We start from the raw sequence: 13,280 nt of genomic DNA, 5'->3' as shown, positions 1-13,280 counted from the left end.
TTAATTAATCTGCAGTAGCTCCCTATACCTGAAGACCTGAAGTAACAAAAATCTATTAATTCTACTTACGAAAGTTTCAATTTGGCCAGCATCCACAGACTTTTGAGAATTCCAGATTTGGTTTGCACTACTATTTGGGTAAAATTGTTACCTAACTTTCTCCTTAAATATGATGAATACACCCTTAACATTTGATTTCTTCCATCAGCAGAATTTGTTTTTGTGCATATTTCCTGTTTAATCCTTTTAACAGGTCAAGCACTTCAGTTAGACCACCACTTCATCTACATTCATATGAATCCAAGAGAATTTCACAGAATCTGTCTCAATAATTGACTGTATAAGTTATTGCGTCATTTAGATTTATTGCCACATGTATATAAAAATACAATAAAAACCTTCTTCACATGCAGAATGCAAAGTGTCATCAAGCTCCAGCGCCATCTTGAAACACTGAATGTAATGCAAAGTTTTAGTGCAGAAGTGTTCACCTTTCCCTCTTTTTCTTGTTACCCTCCGCTACTCCTCCGTTTGCTGCTTAAGATCATCCAAGGCCTCTACTGGGCTTTGGGGTCTTGGTTATAGGACCACTTCCTTCGTCGCAACAACTCCTGCAACCACTGCATTCCAGCTGGAGCTTGGGCCTAGACTCATGCCTCCTCCTGATCTCTGTTCAATGACTCTTCAGGCCCTGCCATCGGTATTCGGTCGCTGGAACCCTGGCTCCAGGCTCTTCCACTGCTGATGCTGGAGCCTCTACGCTGGCCATTGATCTGGGTCTGTGCGAGTCCTGGCTCCAACTGACTCCCCCCAAAAAACCACAGAAAGACAATGAAGCTGCCACAGCACTGAATGATACGGATGTGTGAGATGATATAGATTTGGCCGGCACTGCAGCATGGTGCCCATGAACAGCCGAGCCCCAGGTTCTGTAGCTGAATGCTGCTGACCCCACCACGGCCATCTTGGAAATGGAGGTATGGCGGCTCACAGAAAAAAAAAATCCAACAACTCCCAAATTGCATTGTAGTTCATTGGATTAGGTTAATTAATTTCATATATGAATTTGATTCATGGCATTTGCTGAGACAGGGATGAGAATTTGTGAAAAGGAGTCTACTCATTGGGATCAACATTTGAAGACTATGAATGTTGCTTTCAGTACCTGCTAAATCAAAGCCTACTTCTTTCTGTCCTAGCCTAACATACAAAATGTCTTCTTTTTTGTTCCTTGTGAAACACAAACTAACTGAAAAATAGGTTTAAATTTATCTGAAGTAAACATTAGACAAGAATTTTAAATCTATCACTACACTACAAAATATCCACTGGATTCTAAATGTAATGCCTATCTGTCAAAAAAATTATAGTTCTGCCCTTTTTCCTTCTCTCTACAAGCCAATTTTGTGAATTTGAAAATCTGTTTGGTGCAGGAATAATATGCCATCTACAAGAATAAGTGTATACAAATATTTCAGCATGTCTGCCTCTTGTATGTCTCAGATTTTGTTTTGAAAAGACTAAACTTCAGATGAAGCATCTACAAAAATTGTGACTTTCATGTTTTACCCAGCTTCATAACCCAAATACTAGGAAATGTTACCGAAGACTGAATTTCATTATCCTGGAACTGAAATCCCTTCAATTGTTGCTGCACTGTCCATGTTAAATATATCGGTTCTTGGCTGGGCTGTGAATTGGGCGATTTTGTATTGATGTTCTGCTGTGGCAGAGTGAAAGGGAAAATTGAGAGGAGGATGTCTCTAAGCTTCTAAAAAGGTCACATTCAAGATCATCGATGAGCAAGAACACGTCCAGAACCGAAAAGTCAAATTTCCAACAGAAGGAAACTTGGAAGGGAGGTGAGACAAAAAGTGGAGTAAGAGGAGAATCTATATAAAAAGTAATTTGTTCTTTTCTGTAAAGTAGTGTCCAGGGTAGGAATTTTCTTGCATGAAACACTCCTCAGATGAACAAACAATCGATATAGAATCTACAGTTCAACAGGATTCCAGTATGAAACGCTAAAACATTTAACATGGCTGCTGTTAAAACAAGCATTAAGTTACCTTTTGGAGACACAAATGGATTAAAGGTGAGCAGTGAAGAAATAACACGATAAAGCAACAGAAACAGGAATATTTGCTTAACTACGTGTTATTAATTTTTGACAGGTTTGAGTATCAACTTATTTTTCTAGGCTTCTTGCAAACCACTCCAGGAGAATTGAACAAAAATCAAGAAAGTCATTTAGCAATTCAGAAAGAAACTACTTTCAGGTTGCTCTCCACAAAGTGACGTAAGACTAAACCACAACATTAAAAACAAAGGAATCTGAACTTCCTGTGTTTTGTAAAATTTAGGAAAGCATTACAATAAAATGGCCAAGGAAACCACTAAGAATACAGCTTCAACATGTATGGTTCAACATTGTGCAATATCATTTTGCAAGAGTTGAAAAGATCTCTGAGTTTGACCCTTGGCAGAGTGCTCCTCGGAACTGTAGATTTTAACAGAAATTCATGCAGAAAATCATTTGAAGTGATCCTATAAACATGTGCAAGTTAGACTGGAAAAAAGAATGTGCACTAATGCCTTCTTCAATTTCAGACCTCCAAATCCTTCAAGAACAATGAATACTTTGGCATCAAATGACACATAGGAGAATTTAAGAAGAAACACTTACCGGTTGTAATGCTGAGTATAAAAAACAAAATGCTTGATACTGGTCTCGGTTTACCAGCACTGCGAGCCATTGTACAATTAATTGGAACAGAAATTTCAATGAGAATTTTTGTTCTGGCTGCAGATGTTCACACTACAGTACTGGTTATTTTTACTAAGTTATCTTGATCAAGAATCTTCAACCCTGTCCATTGTAGCTTCAGCTCCTATTGGTGAAATGCAATGAACACAGTTGAATGTTAATGTATGATTTCCTTTGTCATTAATTTTAGCTGAAACAGGAAGAACCCAGTCCCCAGACACCAGAATGTTTTATAGATACATGCATTTTAAAACAGTTACATTTTATATTATGTTTTAACAACATTTTGAAAGTAATGTGCAATATTTTTGAAAACAGGATTGAAATTGCATAGACTGCAATTTTTAAAGAGTTTCACTTCATGCCATATGGAGTAAACTATAACAAGTTGTATATCTTTTGCATATGCGTTTATCTCTACAGTTAAATATAAATGTGATTTTGGTTTTGGAGAATGTATACTTTTATCAATTTTACAGTCAACATTAAAGAGTCACAATGACCTTTTGTAGATTGAGAAATCCTGAATCAAGAGACCAGAACTGCATTTGAGAAAACTGTATGGAGGTGTATAAATATTAAATAGCATATAATAGTCAAATCAGAAATGATAAAGAGATAGAATTTCAAACTGGAGAAAAACACATTTTAAACTGTTCTAAATTTTAAACAAAAGTTCCTTACACATACTCATTAAATTAATTCCCTTCTAAGTAAGGTGGCTTTTTAAACATTTATTCATGGAAAGTGGGTGTCGATAGCTTGGACAGTATATATTGTTATCCCCTAAAAGCTCAGAAGGCAGTTAAGAATAAACCATTTAACATTGATCTGGAGTCAAATGTAGGTATAACATGTTTGGATGGTAGAATTCCTTTCTTGAAGGACATGAGTGAACTCGAGTTTTACCACAATCATTCGCATTAGGCTAGTTTTATTTATCCCAGACTTTTTTTTTGCTGAGTTCAAATTTCACCATCTGACAAGATGGTATTTGAATGAACACATGAAATTGCATTTACATAGCACCTGGCAGGACTTTGAGGCATCCCAAAGTGCTTCACAGCCAAATGAGTAAAAATAAGGTCACCATAGTCCTGGTCTCTCATTAGAGAGGGATGACTAGTGGTGGTTTAATTCGAGAGCCACCAGGTTCAAGCAAGGGGAGAGGATGAGAAGGAGAATCCTTCATGGCAACCTTAGCAAGAATTGAACCCATACTGACATCAGTCTACATTGCTAAACAGCCATCCAGCCAACTGAACTAACCAAATTAGTACTGTCCAAATGTAATCAATATTACAACAAAGTATCCAATGTGCACAGAGCTGGATCTGACATAGCAATCATTTGCTATATCTTTTCTGAGTGTACTGGTTGAGGGATACATTTTGGGCAAGACACTGAGAAATCACCCACTTTTCTCTGAATCATGAGGATTCTGCGACCAAAGTTGAATTTAAAAAGAACGGTGCAACAAACGAACAGACTGGAAAATATGCACAGGCATGGAGAAATTGCAGAGTTAGGGAGTGATAATGTCATGGAGGGACATGTTTGTAATGAGGTCAGCAGTAAAGTGGCCCTGATGGAACCCAAACTAAGCAGTAGTGAGCAAATTATTGCTAAGCAGGTGCTGATTGGTTACATTGATGATTGAGTGTAGAGTCATGGGGTAGTAATTAGTCAAGTTGGATTTGGCTTTTGTTGTCAGGACATACTTGGGCAGTTTGTCACATTGCTAGGTAGATGTCAGTGTTATAGCTGTACTGGAATAGCTTAGCTAGGTGTGTGGCGAGTTCTGGAGCATATCTTCAATGCTATTGCCTGAAACTCATTAGGGCATATTGCCTTTGCAATATCCAGTGCTTTCAACCATTCCCTGATTCATATGGGGTGAATTGGATTGGCTGATGTCTGGCATCTGTGTTGCTAGATGTAGTGACAGTGATGAGGTCAGCCAGGTGGACCTCATAGCATAAGGGTTCCCTGAATGGGGCTGTTAACCTGTTCCAATCAGGGAGCTCATGCTGACAGATAAAAATAGGAGTGTCAAATGTTCTGTTCAGTTGAGGATTTGGTTCTGAAGTAACCGGACCAGTGTCAAGTGCTATTGGTGTGCAAATAAGGGGTGACTTGAAGGCAGGATACTGACCTCTATGGAGTTATTTTAGTGGCGATGAGAGAAAAAATACAATCTTAAAGAAGTTTATTTGCAACAGCCACCTTTGAATTGGAGTAAATATTTCTGGCAACATGCCAGAAACTTGACTTGGTAAACTTGACTTTTTCGAACCTGTCGTCAATGATTTGGCCCAGAATGTGGAAAGAATATGTTATTTTTTCTGGCCAAATACCATTGGGACAGATGAAAAACAACATGTAATTCTCCTGCCAGACCACTCGGTAATGTGGGATTAATGGTGTAACTGTGCAAAAGCGCTTATTTGCTGAAGCCTAACTGGACTTCAAACAGGCACTACGTCTGGCTTTATCATTGGAAAATGTGGCAAATAGAGCATAAGGAATACAGGGTATGCTGATGGAAATGGACAACCCCGCCAAGTTGACTGAGCTTATGGGTATCATTTGAGTGAAGGTAATTGCGTAGCCTCCCTCAGGACATATCCTGAACAGAGAGATTCTAGGTCAGCACACAGCAAAAACAAAAACCATGCCAAACTTTGGCCAAACCATTAAAATTTTCTTCAGGATCTGGGCCAGCAAGCCATTGTAGTTGCTGCCAGTATGTGAACTCAAGAGAACAAAAGAGTCCCAGTAGACCTGAACTGAGTAAGAAAATTCACAGGAGAGTGCATTTCCTGGAAAGCCTGCCTAAATCTGTTTTGGAACAGTTAAATTGCTTTGTGACATCGAAATCAGAGCCAATCAAAATGAATGTCTGATTTAGTGGTCACTTGGTTCTAATGGTTGATGCTGACGCAGCTGTATTGGTGATTATAGAAGCAGTCTTTAACAAACTTTACTCTGGACTCCAACCCTTAAGATTGATTAAGACCTCAGCTAGATTGAGAACCCATACCAGGGAAACTTTGCAGATTAATGGCACAACATCAGTTCCAGTTTCGTACAAGAAGCAGCTGGTTCAGTTACCGCTGATTGTAGTAAAAGGTTCAGGCCCAAGGCTGATGGGATGGAAGTGGTTGAGAAAGATTCACCTTGATTGGCTCAGCATTTTTCAATTTCAAAATGGCTGTCTGAGTGAAGTCCTAATTAAACACCCTGAAATTTTTCAGCAAGGTCCAGGGACTATTGAAGAAATTGAGTCATCTTGCATATTGACCTGGGCAGCACCAGATGTACTGATCGTGAAGTCCAATGGGTGGGTTTGTTTTTGTGGAGAAACGGTAATGGATAAATACCCAATCCCTCACACAGATGACTTATACTCAAACCTGGCAGGGGAAACTGTCCTTCATGAAGCTGGACATACTTGCTTTGCAGTTAGATGAGGATTTCCAGAAGTATGCTACAATTAATACCCATAAGGGTTTGTACCAATCTTTGAGACTGTCATTTGAGGTATCATCAGCCTGTGCCATTTTTCAGCAGATGATGGAGAGCATTTTATAAGATGTACACCAGGTTGTCATTTATCTGGAAGACATGCTAATAACAGGGAAGGTCAATAAAGTGCACTTAGAGAACTTGGACATAGTCCTTAGACATTTCTCCAAGATGGGCATAGGCCTTAGATAGGAATAAATTGTGTTCCAGGCATCCCAAGTGACCTATTTGGATTACAGAGTCAATAGACTGGGTTACACCTGTTGGAAGATAAAGTGAGGGCAATAAAGGATTTCCTGGCTCTCATGACTAGACCAAAGCTTAGGTCTTTCCATGGGTTTGTGAATTATTATGGAAAGTTTATATGTAACCTGGCCTCCATTCTGGCACTCATATCTGCCATTGAAAAAGGATCAGCCATTGGAAATGATCTCGTAGCTGAGACGAAGCCTTTAGGGAAGTGAGGAAGCAGCGAACATTGTTCAAGGTGTTAGCACATTATGATCCCAAGTGAGATTTGGTGCTGATACACAATGCCTCCCCATACAGTATCAGGGTATTGTTGGCTAATAGATGGCCCAGTGGAGAGGAATGTCTAATAGCATATGCTTCCTGGACTTTGGCTGAAGTGGACCACAAAAATGCTAAGGTAAAGAAGGAAGCTTTGGCAGTCATCTTTGGTGTGAGAAAGTTTCACAAATACCTTTGTAATTTTGTAATAGTGACAGGCCACAAACCTCTGCTAGGGCAACTCAAAGAGGACAAGGCTGTGCCATCCATATCTTCAGGTGGAATTCAGCGGTGGGCTCTCATTCTAAGTGGGTATATTTGCAGGTTAGAACACTATCCGGAATCCAAGTTGTAAATGCAGATGCCTTGAGTCACTTCCTGCTGGCAGACACACCATTGATGGTGCTATCACTGTAATAGTCCATTCTGGTTTTAAAGTTTCCGGAACACCCTTCCAGTTATCACTGACAATATTCGACTGTGGACTCAAAACTAAAACAGCTGGTGGTGGGGAAATAAGAGGGCCATCACAACTAGAATTGAAACTTTTTGGACCCAGCAAGATCAGATCACTGTAGGGGATGGCATTTTTATTACAGGGAGCAAGGGTGATTGTCCTGAGCAAATGTCTCTGCCAGATACTGACTGAACTCCACCAGGAGTCCAAGATGTAAATAAAAATCACACACCAGGTTATAGTTCAATAGGTTTATTTGAAAGCACTAGCTTTGTGAGAACTGTTCCTTCATCAGGTAACTAATTCAAAAATATTGACTTCAAAACCTGGGGAGCTAACTTCTTTGGAAATTGAGAGCAAGGAACATGATTTTATGACTGATAACTACAATATAGCTAATATCTCATCTTCATACTCCCTGCTCATGTTAACTGCATTTTTGATTGACTGGATAGATCAGCCAACATCATAAGGGGCTAACATCACGTGAAGCTAGCCATTGGTGCTTAAGGTTAAGTTATACCTCTTTACAGAAAAATGCATTGTAGGTGGAACAGGTTCCTAGAGGGAAAGACATAAATCTGACCAGGGAAACATTGAATAATGGTAGAACATGGGAAATTACAATCTCCAAAACCATTGGAGACTGCACTGGAGGTTTTGTGGAGAACATCAAAAGGAAAGATATAATGTATCCATAGGAGATAATAGGATCAGATAGTCACAAAGTCAATGCTGAAGGTTAATCATGAATGCTGGGTGCAATATGGCACAATGTTCAATGTCCTCAAGTGAGTGGTCAAGGTCAGTGAATGCATCTTTAAAAGGCATACCCCCCATTGTAATAGATCAGACTAGACATCAAGAAGGTAGCCTAGACCCTAACTTTTTTTGTTTGAAAGGCAACTGTGAAATGCCATGTTCCAGATGTAATGCGACTGGTCAAATTACTAGATGTTAATTAAAGCATAATTTATTTAAACACTATAGTTAAAATACAGCCAAAGAAAAAGGAATTTAGAATAACAACTCTATTAGAAAACTTAATCAAATAATAGATATAGTAACTAATACTAATTAACTGTTCCAATAGCGTAACATCCCATAAATATACCCCTTGGCAAAAGCAGAAAATTCAGAAAAGTAGATTTGTCTCACAGGTAACCCAGCAGCAGAGAGAAACCCCAGCTTCTGGCTGTAACCGAGGGAAGGGAAAAAATGGCTTCTACTTCAAGCTCGCAACAACAACTGCTTAAAGCTGAACCTAAAACTGAAAAAATCCCTCAAAAGCCTGATCTGAGGGAGCTGGCCTCAACAGCCAGGCTGCCTCCATTCTTCCAACAATAAAAAACACCCAAGGCCTCACAAGCTGTTTACCCTCGTGGTTTTGGTAGACTGCTCAATGTCTCTGCCTTACAACCTCTCTTTGAAAAAAACCCTAGGACAAATAATCTCTTAAGTCCACAGCATCATCACACTATAATTTGCAATATCAGCATTAAGCAGCATTCACTTTACTCCACTTCATCATTCACCAACAATCTCAAATAATCATGAGTCATATTTAACATTTGTAGACCCTGTGCACCTTCAACAGAAAGCTGTTCACCTAAATTACATTATTCCTTATGGTTTAGGCATGCATGTACTGTCAAATGCAAGTTTATTACTCAGAGAGCAACAGCATAACAGTATCATAAGATCTATATACCTCATTCTATCCACCCATAATGATCAGTGTTGACTTCTGGAGGCTGCACTTCTAACTGTTCAGACAATTTAACCTAAAGAGCCTGTTGTTCTTGTGTCTTCGTAATTGTGTGAATCGTCATCTCACACAATGCCCAGAACATATCTTGGAGTCAGCTTCCTACTCAGAAAACCTTAAATGGCAACATCTTTACTGTTTGATTGTTAGGCATTTGTTCTATATCTCCTATCTAACAACAGAAATGGATAGGAGAAAGAAAGTTTGATGATTGGCTTATTGTAAAGAAGCTCCACTATTCCTATTACCTTTGATATTAACATAGATTTTTACCTAATATTCACATTTAGATTTGATTCAATTTGATGGAACATGAAGCAAGTTTCAACCCCCTCCTCACATACACAGACCTGCTGTAAGCCTCACATGTACAGTTCACAGTTTGCACACGCTGCCAGATATTCATTCATGACAGTGATATCACCTAAAAATATTGCATAAAACTCACTGACACACTAACCCCATTTCCACATGGCAAGGTAGGCTCAATCAAATGGGTGCAGGATGCCTACGTGCCCTATTTACCTTCAAGATGACTGTTGAAACATCGATCACTAAGGCAATGTTTGCTGCTAACCCTGTAGGTGTTGGTACCCAAATATTGTTATTCTCATATTGGCAAACCATCATAACCCAAATTTGCTTCTAATTTATGAACTAAAGGTGATTTAAATGTTCACCTCTTATAATTCCATTCCCACATCACACCTTTCCTCTTGTAATCTTTCACTTTTCAGATTTCCAAAATGTGTAACCCAGCCAGACAATAGAGGAAGGACATGATGATGATAAAGAGACATTTGACACTTGAAGGGTGGCACGGTGGCTCAGTAGCTAGCACTGCTGCCTCACTGTGCCAGGGTCCTGAGTTTAATTCCAGCCTTGGACAACTGTCTGGAGTTTGCGCGTTCTCCCCATGCCTATGTGAAGTTTGCACATATTCAGTGTCTGAATGGGTTTCCTCCAGACATTCTGGTTTCCTCTCACAGTCCAAAGATGTGGAGGTTAGGTGAATTAGCCATGCTGAAAATTACTCTGTAGTGTCCAGGGATGTGTAGGCTAGGTGGGTTGGCCATGGTGAATATGGGGGTGGGGAGGCTGGGTTTGCATAGGATGTTCTTCACAAGGTCAGTGAGGACTCAGTAGGCTGAATGGCCTCTTTCTGCACTGCAAGGATTCTAGGATTTTAACTCCATACTAACCCTGTTTATAATTTAGAAGCTAATGCAGAGGCAGCGTGAAGACATTGGTCAGCATCCAGGGCAAGGGGTGACGAGAACATAGCCATCAGCTCACCACTGAGCAACGTTCCATCAACTTTAGCTGCTGGGGATCAAAGTGAGAACTTTGATGGGCAGACCAAGGGGCAGAATGGTGGGTATGTTCAATGCAGTAACTGGTATACTGGGAAACCTGCTAGGAAGCCAACATACAGGAGCTTGGAGGAAGTCTGGAAGCAACTTGGCAGAAGTGCTTAGTGCAGAACTTCAAACTCATTCCTAGTAAGTAGCATCCAATTTTGTTTGTGGCTCTAAATCATGATGCAGTGTCTATGGACAATGCAGCCCCAGCAACAATCTCCTTACACGAGAGTGCTGTAGTGAAAGCTCCAATTGTTGTCATGCAAGTTGGGCTTGTTGCCATGGAAACCTGGACCACTGGTATTGTGGCTTTCGAGTGCAGTATGGAAAGGGTTCGCAAAGGTTTGAGATGTCTGGCTGACAAGTAACAGCCAGCGAACCGGTGGATGTTTTTGGGGGTGAGAACAGGAAATTTAAGTTTGTGATGGGGAGATCGGGCGAAGGAATGGGCATTCTCCTGGGATGATGTCCTAGCAAACCTGCTGAAGCATGTCTGCGACATCTTGGGACTATGAAAACAGGAAACCCATTGCTTGCAGTCTGGGACCATGAAAGGCAGTGGTCTGAACCTCCACTGCAGCACTCAGATCTTTGATGGAAGCTTTTTGCGCCACTATTGAAGTTTTTGACATGTGAAGTGAGTACTGAAATGGAAGCTGCCACATTGATCCTCAAACACAGCAACTGCACAGAGCCTGAGGAAAATTACCATATCGAATCATAGAGTCATACAGCACGGAAACAGACCCTTCGGTCCAACCAGTCCATTCTCCCAAACTAAACTAAACTAAACTAAACTTCGCCCATGTCCCTCCTGAAATTTCCTATTCATGTACTTACCTAAATATCCTTGAAATATTGTAACTGTTGCTGCATTCTCTATAAAGGCCTGAGCAATGAAGGCAAACATGCTGGAAAGAATGTACTCCAAGCATTGTGAAAAGTCCATAATATGTTGAGGTTGGATTCCTTAGTGTTCCTTGAACTTGGTTTTTCTATCAGGTTTTCTAGTGTACCAAGTATTTTGGTGTATTTACACATTATCCTTCCTCTGTACACTTGTTGAACAAAGAGCCATGATTGCATTACCTGTTTGTTGTGCACTTGTGCCTGGTCCTCACCACATACAAATTCCTTCCTTATGTAGCATGGATGAACTGTTGGCGAGCTGGTGACTGAAGGTGCGAGTTGGAATTATGTCACCTCTTCATCTTAACTGTCTTCCTTTTCTTTCGCTCCTAGTAAGAGAGTGGATCTAGGGTAATCAAACTCAAAGGTTAATAGATCAGAGAATCTCTCCAGTGTGGAAAGAGGCCATTTAACCCATTCAAAACTGTACCAATCCTCCAAAGAGCATCCCATCCAGACAAAGTCCCCCACCTTATGCCTGTAATTCCACACTTATCATGGCTAATCTACTTAAACTATACATCCCTAGACTGTGCAGTACAATTTGGTATGGGACATCCACCTAATGTGCAAATCTTTGGACTGGTTCAAGGGGTATTTGGGCTGTGGTGAGGGGAAAGGAGAAAGTAAGTAGTATGTGGCTGTGCAATTTATAGCTTTTGAGTCAGAGACGATTGTGGGACACAGTAGAAGCAAGAAAAGGGAAGTGAAATTGGCTAGACAGATATCCTCCAGCGGACATGACCTCAATTATACCATTTCACATGATGACCCGCACTGTCTCCTCCACAGGATTGAAATGCTGCTGATGTGCTTATCCAGCTCTAGTTCCTTCCTGCTGCCTCCTTCATTGAGTCAGCTTCTCCTGCAAGAAAGAGTGAGTTGGGTCAGTGAAGTGTTGCACCATAGCTTTATATAGTTTAATAGCTGTTAGGGGGTGCAAGTTGTGAGTTATATGTGTGAGGCTGGTCTCATGCACTCAGTGTGTGAGGGTGAAATAAACCATAGAGGTCACCAGATGATCTACTGCCCAAGATCAATTGCTGTTAAATGGTTGATGGAGCGTAGTGAATTGAAAAATAGATGAGGATGGTGAATCAGTTGTTAGGAGATATTTTCTAATCAACCTCCTCAGAGATGTTACGACACACATCAGGAGCAGGTTGGTCTTGAACCTGAACTCTGAGATGGGCACAATACTACTGTACCACAAGAGCCCAATCAATTGGTGGGCTATGCCTCTTGAATATTCACTTCACCGATTTGGGAATGTGTGAGATCATTGAATGTCTTCCAAGATTACATTTATGTTCCTGAGCTGCACTCTAACATCATCCACCACAATTGCTATCTCTAGCTGCCTCCTGAGCATATACCTAAAAGGTTTCTTATCACCCCCTTCAGAATACAGAATGTCTCTCCTGACACTCTCTTGTACAAAGACCACTGATCCATTATCAGGTTTTCTTCCATGTTGCAGTCACTGTTCAATCTTTCACAAAATCTTGCAGTTGGGAAAAGACTCTTGCAACTTCAACTTGACACCATGTACATTCGCAATCAGAGAGCTGGAAGCCTTTAAATGGCAACAGGCACCCACAATATCAGGTTCCTAACCAATGCATGCAGCCAGTGAACTGTGCGGGAAATGAAGGTTGCATAGAGCAGTCATGCAAAACAGCAGAAAGCCTGAATTTAACGTTTTGCCGGTAATGTAATGAAAGCACAAATTAATTGCCCACCACAATCTTAAACCAGGTTAATTGCCTACCACAATCCCATTCACCTGTGTGTAGAGAGGGTTTTTTCTGCTTTAATGTCAATTTTGTGCAGCCAGGATGTATTAAGGATGTGCTGCCCTTAGTGTTACATTCATTGATTAACGCTGTCGTGCTTTCCAGTGGCCTCAGGGATCGGATTTCCTCATAAGTCCAGGTGGCATCTGCATGAAAACAAGCCAAAGGAAGTTGCTCTGACATG

The 13,280-nt window shown here is 40.5% G+C and overlaps 1 protein-coding gene across 1 annotated transcript in view; it reads right to left on the bottom strand.

Moving 5' to 3' along the window:
• LOC140465889 (B-cell antigen receptor complex-associated protein beta chain-like) overlaps nt 1-2,856 on the bottom strand; it is a 31,815-nt gene extending 28,959 nt beyond the window's left edge. The window contains exon 1 of the mRNA XM_072561791.1: nt 2,687-2,856. Coding sequence (XP_072417892.1) covers nt 2,687-2,756 — 70 coding nt within the window. The 5' untranslated portion in view covers nt 2,757-2,856. The remainder of the gene's footprint in view (nt 1-2,686) is intronic.
• Nucleotides 2,857-13,280: the final 10,424 nt, after the last annotated feature.

This window comes from Chiloscyllium punctatum, chromosome 42 (genome assembly GCF_047496795.1).
Source record: "Chiloscyllium punctatum isolate Juve2018m chromosome 42, sChiPun1.3, whole genome shotgun sequence".
NCBI classification, from domain to species: domain Eukaryota; kingdom Metazoa; phylum Chordata; class Chondrichthyes; order Orectolobiformes; family Hemiscylliidae; genus Chiloscyllium; species Chiloscyllium punctatum.
The sequence above is the reverse complement of the archived record's forward strand: the minus strand, read 5'-3'. Positions and strand labels throughout refer to the sequence as shown.